The following is a 15160-nucleotide window of genomic DNA, read 5'->3' as shown; positions in this document are numbered from 1 at the left end:
TCCCTTGGATCCCATGGGCTTGTACTTTTTTTGACCAGTCTGCCATGTGGGACCTTGTCAAAAGCCTTGCTAAAATCCATGTAGACTACATCAAATACACTACACTCATCGATCCTCCTTGTTACCTCCTCAAAAAATTCAATCAAGTTAGTCAGACACGACTTCCCTTAACAAATCCATGCTGACTGTCCTTGATTACTCCGTGCCTTTCTAAGTGACAGTTTATCCTGTCCCTCAGAATTGATTCCAATAATTTGCCCACCACCGAGGTTAGACTAACTGGCCTGTAATTATTCGGTCTATCCCTCGCACCCTTTTTAAATAATGGTACAATGTTAGCAGTCCTCCAATCCATGCCTGTATCTAGTGAGGATTGGAAAATGATGGTCAGAGCCTCCACTATTGCCTCTCCTGCTTCATTTAACAGCCTGGGATACATTTCATCCGGGCCTGGCGATTTATCTACTTTCAAAGATGCTAATCCCCTTAATACTTCCTTTCTCGCTAAGTTTATCCCATTCAATATTTCACAATCCTCCTCCTTAACTATAATGTCTGCATCGTCCCTCTCTTTAGTGAAGGCAAACGCAAAGTATTCATTAAGAACCATACCAACATCTTCCGCCTCCACACATAGGTTTCGTTTTTGGTCTCTAATAGGCCCTTCTCTTTCCTTAGTTATCCTCTTATATCATAAGAAGAATTATAAATAAGCCATAGGGTGAAATTGGTCTTGGACATTTGCGCAAAATGGGCAATAATGAATCGGCAGCCCGTTTTACACCTTACCCAATTTTCTTTTCCATTGAAGTCAATGCTGATTCCGTCTCATCCGTTTTGCACTATCGCCAAAGGCCAATTTCACCCACATTGACTTGAATGCAACACTGGAGGAGCAGAATTAAAACAAGTCTGCATGTGATGTGAGACCCACCACTGTCGATAGTCTGGTTATAAATGTCCTTCCAGTTTTCTTCAGCCGTTGCTTAGTGGTAGCATTCTCGCCTCTGAGTCAGAAGGTTGTGTGTTCAAATCCCACTCTAGAGACTTGAGCACAAAATTTAGGCTGACATCTCAGTGCAGTACTGAGGAAGTGCTGCACTGTCGGAGATGCCATCTTTCGGATGAGTTATTAAACCGGCGTCCCATCTGCTATCTCAGGTGGACGTAAAAAATCCATTGGCACTATTTCGAAGAAGAGCAGGGGAGATCTCTTTGGTGTCCTCGCCAATATTTATCCCTCAATCAACATCACTAAAACAGATTATCTGGTCATTATCATGTTGCTGTTAGTGGAACCTTTGCACAAATTGGCTGCTGCGTTTCTACATTACAACAGTGACTACACTTCAAAAGTGCCTCATTGACTATTAAGTGGTTTGGGACGACCTGAGGTCGTGAAAGACGCTATATAAATGCAAGTATTTCTTTTTCCTATCAGCATCAATCCTATTGCCTTATCTATCCTCACGTTAAGGCAAGAACTGTCACCCCCTCTTGGTTTACTCATGAAGTCGCCCTCAGCATCAGCCACATCTCAGTCTCACTACCCCACTATGTGACCTTCATGCAAACACACACTGATTCCTTCCATGAGCTACAGACATTTTTCTTTGTTTTGAGCATGAAATGTAGATCCACATGTCAAAACGTCTGCAAATGCAGGAAAAATCCTAGGCTGGAAAACATAACAGCTGTTCTCCAGCTTCCCCTGAATCAGCACTATGAACAATCACCCCAAGAGTGAGAGCAGTCTGCCTTTGACTCCTGTCTCCTCCCCAGCCAGCCACACCACTGTGGGCAGCTAGTGGCTGATGCCTCTTGCTGATTAAGCTTGCTTTACAACTCTGCCACCAAGTGGCTTGACGTGAAGTTGCAGACCAAACAAGGGAAAAGTCAATTCATCCCCTCACTCATAATAAAGCAGTCTGGACTTTGAACTATGTCTAGCTGCCAGCAATGAGCTTGAGGCAGTCAGGTGTTGGGTTTGCAAAACAATCATAACTGCAGCGACTGATTCACATTGGCTAAGTAAGTCAATTCTATTTTTATTACATGGGACTCGATAAGATTTTGACTGCTGTTTTGGGGGTTATATTCCACAAATGCATCTATTTATAATAATGGTGTCTGATTTGCATTAATGCTGAATATGCATATAAGGGGAATAGATAAGTACATGAGGGAGAAATGAATGGAAGAATATGTTGATAGGGTTAGATGAAGTAGGGTGGGAGGAGGCTCGTGTGGAACATGAACACTGGCACAGACCAGTTGGGCCGAATGGCCGGCTCCTGTGCTCCAAATTCTATGTAATTCTATGATTTATGATGCTGAATTAGTCAAATTCAATTTTCATTCACACAATTCCAGGATTTTCACTGGTGTTTTAGGGATTTTATTCCGCAATTTCATCCAATCTTCTGCAAAAACCACAAACCACGATTATAACATATTTCAGATTGCGGGTGATTACAACCTCAAAATTATAAGTGGGATGGGGAACACCTCCTGCCCCTAAGTTGGTGCTTATGAAGTAGACAGTCAGTACGTAGTACATGTGTTTCAAATTCCAGTCTACAAAGGTGAGCAGGTAAACAGTTGATGAGCGACTCAGATGTGTACTCAGTATAAGACCCATATACATGCCCATTATCATAGATGTAATGAAATGCTTTCAGCTATACTAAGAAACGAGCAGTTATCTGGGCCCGAAACAATATAGCCCTTCCCCACTACAGTACCAGGACTTAAGCATACCAATACTCTCTCCACTTTCCCCCACTCAACCTAGATTTTCAGGAATTGGATACAACACATACCCATGGAAGGGCCATGTACATCCAAACTAAACCACCAACAATTGAAATAAAGAGATCAGATGCACTGCAAACATTGCTAGTGTAATTGGAAATCAGATGTCCCACCTAAAGTAGCACTTTAAAAAAACATTAGAAAATAAGTTATGAAAATAAGTTTTCTTCATTGTAACTCCAGCCACAGATGGAGTAACTCACCCCACAAATGCTTAATGCTGCGAATCCGTAATATCGCCCATCTCTGCCCCTGCTTCAGCCCATCTGCTGTTGAAACCCTCATCCCTGCTTCCGCCACCTTCAGACTCAACTAAACAAATGCTGTTCTGGCTGGCCTCCAATCTCCGTCCATAAACTTGAGCTCAACCAAAACTCTGCTTCCGTACCCTAACTCGCACCAAGCCCTATGCTCGCTGGCCTACATTAGCTCCTAGTTCAACAATGCTTAAATCCTCGTGTTCAAATCCCTTCATGGCCTTGCCCCTCTCTATCTCTGTAACCTTCTTCAGCCCTTCAACCTTGCGAGAAGAATGTGTTCCTCTATCTGTGGCCTCTTAGGCATCCCCCTTTCCATTCACCCCATCATTGGTGACCGTGCCTTCAGCTGTCCAGGCCCTAAGTTCTAGAATTCGTAAAGACTCTGCCTCTCCATTTCTCTCTCCTCCTTTAAGACCCTCCTTAAAACTTTCCCCTGACCAAGCTTTTAGTCACCCCTTGTAATAATTCCTTCTTTGGCTCGGTATCAATTTTTAACTGATTATGCTTCTGTGAAGTGCCTTGGGATGTTTTCCTATGTTAGAGGCACTATATAAATGCAAGTGATTGTTGTTGTGTTGAGAATCTCATGGCAGGACAAGCAACATAGCAGAGCATGTGTCTGCTGCTCATGGGCATTAATGTTTTTTGTAGAAAAGTGTTATGTATACAAAACCTCAAACAGAAATAGGATCAAATTCTGTGAATTAACCCAAATTCACTTTGAGTTCAAAATTTGGAACAGAGTCCATGACTTTGGTCAATGATTGTGGAGAGGTAGATGTAGTAAGTAGACCACTTCTGGCCTACTGGTTGAAGAAGGTCACACGAAGGCATAAAGCCTTGTGGGGAATTCCTAAAAAGAAAGGAGGTTGGAGGAACAAAATATTATCTGCCAACCCTTTTTAGAGTTAGAAAACTTTGGTCTGCCCTACAATGCTTTCTACTGTAAAGGAAAATTAGGAAGTTAAAATACAACATACTTAATATACAGTCAAATCGACTTCCATGCAAATGTAGTGGAAACAAATTCTTGATATTAGTAACAGGTGTCCATTCCTTTTTTAGTGCTGCAATAGCCATTCCTGTTATATGCAAGTGTGCGAATGTGTTTATAAGCAAAATCTGTGCACCTCTCAACCCAAAACAGAGTAGGATCCCGCTGTACCTTTTTGGTTGTAAGGTATCGAGTACTGGCATCTTGAGTGTCATCCTTCTCAAACACACACCGCTTGCTTGCAACACCCTCTAACGGCCGGGACAGATAATTAGAGGGGGACTTCTTCGACTTGATGCTATCACTTCTCTGAAAAGAAAACATTAAATGAAATCCATTCATGTGCCTGTAAGAAAAGCATTATACAAGCTTTCTATATAATATTGCTAACCTTGTTAAGGAAAAGTTTTATGTCAGCTTTCCCTGTGAACAAAGACTTCCTGTTCATCAACAAGCTTTTGATTACCTTGTGCAAAGGGGGCTCCTTTTGGTAATGAGCATCCTGTGTCATTCTTATCTCATGTGCATAAGATGGGTAAAGGGAGTTGTCTTTAGCTTTGTATGGTTCTTGATAAATCGGAGACAACTAATCATATGAGAGGCATGATGTCAGATGTGTGTCATCTGGAACTTAAGAAAGTAAAGTGGATGGCAGATTCATGAGACAGGGAGGATGATTGGTGGGAGGCCCATATGGAGCTAATGTGTCTAAAAACATATATAAGGTGAGACTAAAATCGTATTTTTTAGAATGTATTCGGAGCGAGGCTGGTCAGCTCAAGTAATATCAAGGATCTTCAAAAGGTGCACTTCGAGGCCTTGTGAGCGATGAACTTTGCCAGGCTGTGTTCGAACATCTTGTTAGTATGTTTAGTACTCTGTTATTTTAACATCTTTGTTACTTATTATAACTTCTTAATAAAGCTATTATACTTTGGAACAAGACACCTCACAGCCTTTTTGATTAAAGACTGAACCTTTAAAATAGATAATTCACGGTGCCTAAAGCTATAAATGCAGCAGGAAACATTCTCATTCCCAGTTACATGTTTTATGCCTTTTACTTGATTACTAGTCATATGTATCGCAAGTGAATGTGTTGCTCACCTGGACTGCCTTTACATACTGCTCAAATATGCCATCAATCTTTGCTGAAGGAGACCTGGATTGAATCCTTAGACTGGCACTGTTGGGAAGATTCATATATTGAAACGTCAGAATCTCCACATCTACCCCATAATAAAACTTCATTCATTGGATTTTCTTATAACCCATTAATGATGTTTGTGTACACTCACCTTCTTTGGAAGGGTTGGGTAGTCACCTCCGGATTTGCAATCTTAAAAAAAAAAGTCTCTGGGTCAATTATACACATGTTTTAGTTTTTACAGCATTGCCCCTTCTTCCCCCAACTTTTCATCTCCTGCAAATGGCAACCAAGTGACAGACTGCTATGGAAAATAAGCATAAGAAAAAGCCATTCAGCCCAACAAGCTTGCTGCCTTCAGTAGAAGACTACAATCCACACTTGCTAAGGGTTCTTCCCAATTCATTCATCTCCTGAAGTTAGTCAATAAAATTTTCAAGAAGACACATTTTGAATTCTCTCCCTGACCATCAAAGGCCCTTGAACAAAGATATTCAAATTTGACCGATTGCATTCAACAGGTAAAACTTCCATAGTCCAAGCAATTCCAAGAGGAATGTTCCACAAAATACTTATGCCTGGAATTTCCATGAGGTTCTTCCAATCTCCTCCCATAACTTCAGCAGAAGATCGGGAGAAACCCTACTGTTTCTCTAGGGTTTCTGCTGATCTTGCACTGAAGTTATGGTGGGAGATTGGAGGAACCCCACACAAATGTTCCTCCTTAATTATCTGTATCTGTACTTATTTAATTTTTCTTCTGACATTTATTCACATTTTGTACAAGAAGTTTATGAACTTTCTCAGGAGATGGTTTGATCAGAGTACATGCTCCAGTACAAATTTCATATTACTTGCAGATACATAAAATGAGGGTTTTACAGCTCCATAAATTAGGGTGGGGATGTTTGCTGGGGCTGGGGTCATTAGTTAGCAGGGAGCTGTGGGTTCACTGGTTGGGGAGGGAGTTGTTGCATTAGGCTGAGAACAACAGATCCCTGTAAGGATTGAACATGACACTGGGGCTTGTCTTTTCAACAGTCAGCCCTAGGGCTGGCCTAGTTGGGGTCTTTAGGCATATAAGGGGCTGGCCCGCAGAAATAGGATCTATTTCTTTTGGTAATTTCCCAGTTCCTCATACAGCCCGTACACTGCTTGCTCTGACTGCCAGATGTCCCATATGTTTGTTGCAGGATTGCTGGCTGCACTTCGACAGGGGTGTGCAACTTCTTGCTACATGGTCCATTCTTAAACAGTCTTGCTCTTTCAGAAAGCAGTTACTCAACATGGTAGTTAACTGTTTTTGCTAATAATCTATTGCACACATCTACAATTTGGTGTAACATCCTACTGTATGAATTAACAAATAGGAGGTACATGTCAATGGGGCCCTGCAGAACAGATGTAACCTGATTAAATTCATCACATGGATTGGCCACTAGATTGGATTGTCAACTGCTGCTAAACCATAGAGAAACATAAACATTGTGAGGCAAGTTTTCCAAAAGCTTAGCACTGGACTGCTTAGGGAATCAGTTGAAAGCAATGACTGTCTTTATCTTGCTCTATTTCCCAGCAATATGATTACCAACCTGGTTGGCAGGCTGTAACTAGTGGGATGCCGCAAGGATCAGTGTTGGGCCTCAGCTATTTACAATCTATATTAATGACTTAGATGAAGGGACCGAGTGTAATATATCCAAGTTTGCTGATTATATAAAGTTCGGTGGGAAAGTAAGCTGTGAGGAGGATACAAAGAGTCTGCAAAGGGATATAAACAGGTTAAGTGAGTGGGCAAGAAGGTGGCAGATGGAGTATAATGTGGGGAAATGTGAGGTTATTCACTTTGGTAGGAAGAATAGAACAGCAGAATATTTTTTAAATAGTGAGAAACTATTGAATGTTGGTGTTCAGAGGGATTTGGGTGTCCTTGTATGCGAAACACAGAAAATCAACATGCAGGTACAGCAAGCAATTAGGAAGGCAAATGGTATGTTGGCCTTTATTGCAAAGGGGGTTGGAGTACAAGAGTAAGGAAGTCTTGCTGCAATTGTACAGGGCTTTGGTGAGACCACACCTGGAGTACTGTGTACAGTTTTGGTCTCCTTACCGAAGGAAGGATATACTCGCCTTAGAGGCGATGCAACGAAGGTTCACTAGATTGATTCCTGGGATAAGAGAGTTGTCCTATGGGAAGAGATTGAGTAGAATGGGCCTATACTCTCTGCAGTTTAGAAGAATGAGAGATGATCTCATTGAAACATGTAAGATTCTGAGAGGGCTTTACAGGATAGATTGCTGAGGTTGTTTCCCCTGACTGGAGAGTCTAGAACTAGGGGGCATAGCCTCAGAATAAGGGGTCAGCCATTTAGGACTGAGATGAGGAGAAATTTCTTCACTCAGAGGATTGTAAATCTTTGGAATTCTCTACCCGAGAGGGCTGTGGATACTCAGTCATGAGTATATTCAAGACTAAGATCGATAGATTTTTGGACTCTAAAGGAATCAAGGGATATGGGGATTGGGCGGGAAAGTGGAGTTGAGGTCGAAGATCAGCCATGATCTTATTGAATGGTATGATGTGGAGATGCCGGTGATGGACTGGGGTGGACAAATGTAAGGAATCTTACAACACCAGGTTATAGTCCAACAATTTTATTTTAAAATCACAAGCTTTCGGAGATTATCTCCTTCGTCAGGTGAGTGAATGAATAAGAGGCTCTCAAATCGCATATCTTATATTAGGCTGGGACACGATCACACCAATCAAAGGTGTCGTTGGTGTTCAGACAGGTTCGCCACAGAAAACAGTAGGTCCCAGTATGCTGAATACGCATTGTGTCAAATTACACAGACAGAGTGAAAGAGACCCAAAAGGCAGAGAGAGAGAGAGAGAGTGAGAGAATATTAAAAACAGATAACTTTTTTTTCCCTTGCTGGTGGGGTTACGTGTAGCATGACATGAACCCAAGATCCCGGTTGAGGCCGTCCTCATGGGTGCGGAACTTGGCTATCAATTTCTGCTCGACGATTTTGCGTTGTCGTGTGTCTCGAAGGCCGCCTTGGAGAACGCTTACCCGAAGATCGGTGGCTGAATGTCCTTGACTGCTAAAGTGTTCCCCAACTGGGAGGGAACCCTTCTGGGAACACTTTAGCAGTCAAGGACATTCAGCCACCGATCTTCGGGTAAGCGTTCTCCAAGGCAGCCTTCGAGACACACGACCACGCAAAATCGTCGAGCAGAAATTGATAGCCAAGTTCCGCACCCATGAGGACGGCCTCAATCGGGATCTTGGGTTCATGTCATGCTACACGTAACCCCACCAGCAAGGGAAAAAAAAGTTATCTGTTTTTAATATTCTCTCTCTCTCTGCCTTTTGGGTCTCTTTCTCTCTGTCTGTATAATTTGACACAATGTGTATTCAGCATACTGGGACCTACTGTTTTCCGTGGCTAACCTGTCTGAACACCAACGACACCTTTGATTGGTGTGATCGTGTCCCAGCCTAATATAAGATATGCGATTTGAGAACCTCTTATTCATTCACTCACCTGACGAAGGGGATAATCTCCGAAAGCTTGTGATTTTAAAATAAAATTGTTGGACTATAACCTGGTGTTGTAAGATTCCTTACAATTATTGAATGGTAGAGCAGGCTCGAGGGGCCGTATGGCCTACTCCTGCTCCTATTTCTTATGTTCTTAACCAAAGGAGTGCCATAATTTTTTTTTCATTGCACCACCCTGTTGGCACATATCAATTATATATGACTTTTAAATCTGGTCCTTTATTATCATTGTCCAATTAAGGTGGAGCAGATAAGTGTAATCCAGTTTGCTCCGTTTACATAGCTGAATTTGTGCTTTAGTTTGTAGAGTCTGGGAAGTATGCCATTACCACAGCTGATATCACCAGCTACCCAAATCTAGCTCACACTATCACTGCAAACACGTCACAGCAACACACACTTACCCTAAACGAAATTGCTCTTGGAGAGAAACGTCGGAAGGGCACATCGTTTGAACTGGGATGATCAGTGATGTTTCCCTTTTTCTGATGCTGTACTTCTGTGACTATGTTGGATGCTCTTTTCACATCCTGAAATGATATTTTAAAATTATTCCAATTACAGAGTCTTTTTCTGTTTATCCACTTTATAGCCTAGATGTTCCACTTGGGCAAAATCTTGAGTGGAATAATGCCATTCGTGCTAGCCAGAATTGAAGTAGGCTGACCTTGTCTCAGCTCCCTGGGTCAGCCTAATTTTAACAATCTGGCCAGCTCCTGCTTTTCGTTGGCAGGTTGCCATGTGGTGGGGGATGGGAGGGAAGGCGAAACAGGAGCTTATGTGCTGCTGTGGAACTTAAAGGCCTGCAGCAGCTTCATGGGGTCAGCAGAGTTACAGCAGACTGTTAATGAATCCTTACAGGCAGTCAGCACAATCACTCCTTATACAAATATTTAGAATGAGAGAATAATATCTCTTTTGGTTCAGATAGGGGACAGAGGTCTAAATGGCAACATGGGTGCAATCAGTGACCGCTGGACCCAGAGAAAGCCTGTTGATCTGTAAGAAAGAACTTTCATTTACATTGCACTTTACCTCATCTTTCAGAAACGTCCCAAAGCACTTTACACACAACAAATTACTTTTTGAAGTGCAATAACTGTTATTATGTAGGCAAACATTTCGCATTCCACCAGGTCCCACAACAGCAATGAGATGTCAATGGCCAGATAACTTATTTTTGGGGGTGTCAGTTGAGAAGGGAATGTTGGCCAGGAAATTGGAAGAACATCATGGGATCTTTAGTGTCTATCTGAACTATTGTTACAGGCGGATGGGACCTCACCTTACTTATAATAATGATATAATCACAAATACTGATAGTAGCAGGTAATAACAACATCTGGTCTTACTATAACAACCTATGCAATGTTCTAGTTTCTGAAACAGCCATTCAATTTACTGCCTTACCTGTGTCCCTTCTTTGTTGTTACTCTCTCTCTTAAACGGCTCTTGTCTTGTTTTCTCATGCTCTCCTCTTTCATTTGCTTTGAACTCTGTCACTCTTGCCTGAGATTTGGGACAATCATTTGCAATCTTTGTGCTGCTTTTCTCTTCCTGATAGCACTTGTTATTCTCCAGACTCAGTTGTGTTTTCAGCCTCGTTGGGCTTTTCACTTCTTTTGGCTTTCCTAAACTGTGAGGTAAGTGTATTAAGTACAAATTTAAATTAGTATATAGTACTTATGACACATCATAGGCTGTTACAAAGTGCTTGCCAAGCAATGAAATCCCAGGAATACCCGCAACTCGCCAAGGCTTCTTCGACAGCACCTCCCAAACCCGCGACCTCTACCACCTAGAAGGACAAGAGCAGCAGGCACATGGGAACAACACCACCTGCACGTTCCCCTCCAAGTCACACACCATCCCGACTTGGAAATATATCGTCGTTCCTTCATCGTCGCTGGGTCAAAATCCTGGAACTCCCTTCCTTCACCACACGGACTGCAGCTCTTCAAGAAGGCCGCTCACCACCACCTCCTCAAGGGCAATTAGTGATGGGTAATAAATGCTGGCCTCGCCAGCGACGCCCATGTCCCATGAACAAATAAAAAAAAACTGTATCTTGCCAATCACTGATAAGTTTCAACAGTTCTCAAACTGACCACAAGATGGAGTACTACACTGCAGAGTGAAAGAGAAAAGGATTACCCTTGGACAAGACCAGTGGTTTTTGATTTTCACAGGAAAAGTGGACAGAATTGTGGAATGTGATCCCAAAACACTGCTAAAAATGCCATGTAATAAAAACAGATTTTGACTTATTCAGTCATCATGAACCAGTGGTTCACATTATAGAGAATAACAGTGCCTTTGTACATTGTAAATGTAAGGAATCTTACAACACCAGGTTATAGTCCAACAGTTTTATTTAAAAATCACAAGCTTTCGGAGGCTTTCTCCTTCGTCAGGTGAGTGTCGTATTCCTTGAAAATTACCGCATTGTAGGCAAGGGCATCGTTTTTAATGAAACCGCAGAAGACAATCCTCAAAACCCTGGTAAAAATTACAGTAATAAAGACTTATTCAGTCACTCTATACCAGTAGCCCTGTCCACAGAGGGTGGTCTCCATTGGAATGATTATTGGCAAAGACCCTGGCCACAAGACTGGACACAGTCACCCCTGGTCTAGCCCACACTGCCCAAACCAGTTTTATATGGGACCACCAGCCAGTGGAAGACACCAAATACCTATTCATCATTGTACATCACTGTAACAACACCGGCATCTGCATAATACTCTGCCTGGATGCAGAGAAAGCATTTGACTGAGTAGAGTGGAAATTTCTTTTTGCAGTGCTCATGTATATGGCCTCTGATTGCACATTCTGGAAATAGGTAAAAATTCTAAACTCGAACTTACCATCCAAAGTGCGTACCAATTACCTCAACTCTTCTGCATTCCCCTTCCATTAAATGACCAGACAAGGGTGTTTCTTATCCTTTCTCCTCTTCATATTTACCATATAGCCCTGGCAGCAAGTATCAGAATGAACTTGGAAGGCTATAGAGTCAAAAGTGGAGGCACCAAACACAAATTATCACTGTACACTGATGACCTCCTATTTTGTGTAACTAATCCCACCACCTCACTTCCCAACATCTTCCAGAAGATCTCAGGACTTCTCCAAATTGGAAGGGACGTCCACCACCCCCCACCCCCACCAAATTTATCCATGAAACCCACCATTTTATATGGTCAGAATCTGGCTTCAAAAGGCATCTGGGTAACAGTAAACTCCAAGTTCACTGACCTGTACAAAAAAAAGTTTCCCTCTATCCTGGCCAGTACGCATGCTGACCTATATAGATGGAACAAGCAACTAAGATTGCTTCTGGGTAGGGTAAGCACAATAAAATGAATGTTTTCCCCTGCCTACCTCTATGTGTTTCAAATGCAGCCAGAAGCCCAATGCAGCTATTCCGAGACCAGGTTTCTATGGGCAGATAAAAAGTTGCGAATATATCTGAAATGCCTGCAGCTCCCCAAGCATGAAAGTGGCTCAGCCTTCTGAATTTCTGGTACTACTATTGAGGAGTAAAACTGCAGGCAGTAATAGTCTAGAACCTGGCTTGCACCGCAACTCTTGGCCAGGCATGGAAACCGGGGCCTCCCAGATAATGTCCCTACACAGCCTGTCCTTCGTAAACACTGACCAACTGGAAAGAGGTCTGCACCTTCTTGGAAATCCTACAGGACCTAATGACCCTTTTCCCAATCTGGCACAATAGGAAACTTGCTCCAAACATAGCATGATGAAGACATTACCAGAATAGGTCAGCTTCTCGACAAAGGCCACATAATGGTCTTCCAGCAACTGACAGATAAGACCCATTTCACCCAGCATGACTTATTCCCCTATCTCCAAATTAAAAATCTCTTCTAAGACCCACTGATGCTCAAAAAATGACCCCTTTGGAAGTGTACCTCCATTCCTTGACAAAGCTCCACAAATACATCTCCAATATCATGTTTGCTTAAAGGTCAAAAGTCAACAGAGAAAACTTAAAGCAGCTTTGGAATGAGACCTAAGCCACCAAATAACAGGGGAAGAAAGGAGACCTTTTGGGAAAAGAGCCTCACAACTACCACCTGCAGCACAATACGCGAGGGCCTCTCAACATAATACATCAAGATTATTGCACCCTACACATGGTCCACAAATTCCACCCATTCCTGGGAGACAGATGCAGGAGAACTACAGCCAGAAGGGCACACTGCTGTGCATGTTCTGATCCTTCCCCCTCATTCAATCTTTTGGACAGCAATCCAGAAAACAACAGAGAGTATGTAAGGCCTCACAATCCCTGCAGATCTGGGTCTATGCCTGCTAGGCCTACCTACTATGGAGCAATATGCAGGATAATGCAACCTTTCATTGCTTTCATTGTCAAACGATGCATTCTCCCCACTGTAATGGAGAATAACATTTTCCAATAAAAACATGTTGGTGAAACATCTGTCGGGCATCTGCCAATCAGAGAGGCTGATGTACGAACGCCACTGGAAACTTAGGAAATACGAGGCAGTCTGGAACCTATTCCTAGAAACCCACGTAATCCCGGTGCGTCCCACACGGACCCAGACCACCATCACCTCCCCCACCCCCCCACCCCAAGAAAGAGTGAAGCTGCAAACAACCCACTCTAATGCTCCACAGAGGTCAAACCCAATCCGAAATGGTCCATCACCACATTTGTAAGATTTTTGATACCTCCTGAACCATGGACTATTGCCAAATGACCCAATCCCTCAACAGCGAAGTGTTCCTAGCGCCCCTGTAAGTATTGCATGATACACTGCACAGTTACTTAATAAAATATAATCAATCTCCGTGGCATTGCTCATCAGGAGTCAAGCCCAAATGCAGTCTTCAGGTGAAATGGAGTTAGCAAGCAGGGGATTATTGAACAAGAGCACACAGATGTAATTCAAGCATCATTTTAAAGTCATAGATTCTGTCTTTATTTCACTTAGAGTTAAATAGCAACATTTGCGGCAATTTGGGCAGCGGAGAAGTAGAGTTGATTGATGAACAGGAGTTTCTCTGCGGTACAGACTGAGGAGCTGGGAAATGCAAAATTGAGGGTCTACAGTGCTACCACTGGCAGGTGGGTACAATTACAATGTGACAAGTCTAATAGGTCATTTCCATTATAAATGCAGACATAGGTTATAACAGAAAAAAGTTGATAGTAAGTGTAAGTAGACATAAGATTATTATTATATCACTAGTTGATCTTCAGTAACAATGGGGAGTCAAGACCAAGTTTGGTCTTCAGATGAAGTGGAATTAAAGGATGGAGAATAATTGGACCAAGACATTTTGACTCAGTCCACACTATCTCCTGGTTTTTTTCTTCTCATCCTAAGTCATGGTGCTGATTTTATGCATCTCAGAAGGATGATCAAACTCAGGTTTCGAATGCAAGACCAGGGCCCAGTCTGGTGATCAATCAGTTGAGCTATTTGATCACATCTTGCACAACAGCTGGTTGTTTTTTTGGCAGCGTGGAGAGGGAGATTGAGAGGGAGAGGAAGTGGGAGAAAGTGAGGGAGAGGGAGAAGGAGAGGTAATGGGAGACTGAGAAGGATAGGAAGATTGAGAAGGAGAGGAAGAGGGTAGAGGCAGAGGGAGATGTGTGGAAGTGAAACTAGTAATATTGCCAATGGATAATTCAATGCTTGTTAATGCACCAAGGATAAATAAAACTGTGGCTGATAGTTCTCCCAAAGGTTTTGGATTTAAGCTACAAAACTATCTTGCCTTTTTAGGGAAAAGCAGGTTAGTGTTCAAATCCAAATATTTCTGGTCTTTAGAGTTCCAACTGTAGCCTGATTTTCTGGCCTGATCTGTAAGGTACACATGTGTAGGATAAAGATATTGGTTCAAGTTTTTTGGTACAAATGTGTAAGCAGTTGAGGGGTGAATCTGAAATGACAATGTGCCCAATCTGCAATTAAATTAAATCAAGTTGAATATTGTACTCGTGAAAGAAATGGATGAGACAGCTTTCACTTTGGAACCTAAGTATTATGTTCTTTACTTTATATTAGGTATGGGTGGTAGGGAGACCACATTTTAAATAATAATGTGACTCTCACACAAGTACAATGCATAATATGAAATAATCTACAAATAAGGGGCATCCTTACCTTATAAAGACCCGTGTGGTGTGTATGGGACTGAGTGGCGATTGACTACAAGTGTTTTCTGTATTGGAATGATTCTGCGTACTTGCTGCACTGTTGTTGGTCTCCTTTTCCTGCTTAAAAGTAAGAAAATAATCTATGTAAAGCAATTTCAGTGACTAGTTAAAGCTTGGGTTGTATATTTGTTATCAAATATAACATATTGTTACAGGAATCTT

General features: G+C 42.2%; 1 protein-coding gene across 12 annotated transcripts in view; it reads right to left on the bottom strand.

Annotated features, from left to right (window-relative positions):
* The window catches only part of LOC137344683 (ladinin-1-like), a 98374-nt gene that overhangs the window by 30079 nt on the left and 53135 nt on the right, over positions 1–15160 (bottom strand). For 11 of the 12 annotated variants that reach the window (XM_068007809.1, XM_068007812.1, XM_068007813.1 and 8 more), the window contains 6 exons: positions 14946–15058; positions 10195–10420; positions 9189–9314; positions 5367–5407; positions 5176–5254; positions 4240–4377 (listed from right to left, as the gene is read on the bottom strand). In XM_068007809.1, the coding sequence (XP_067863910.1) occupies positions 4240–4377; positions 5176–5254; positions 5367–5407; positions 9189–9314; positions 10195–10420; positions 14946–15058 (723 nt within the window). The remainder of the gene's footprint in view (positions 1–4239; positions 4378–5175; positions 5255–5366; positions 5408–9188; positions 9315–10194; positions 10421–14945; positions 15059–15160) is intronic. The other variant, XM_068007810.1, reaches the window with a different exon arrangement.

The sequence above is a fragment of the Heptranchias perlo genome, chromosome 27, assembly GCF_035084215.1.
Source record: "Heptranchias perlo isolate sHepPer1 chromosome 27, sHepPer1.hap1, whole genome shotgun sequence".
NCBI classification, from domain to species: Eukaryota; Metazoa; Chordata; class Chondrichthyes; order Hexanchiformes; family Hexanchidae; genus Heptranchias; species Heptranchias perlo.
Note: the sequence above shows the minus strand (reverse complement) of the source record. Positions and strands in the feature narration are given on the sequence as shown.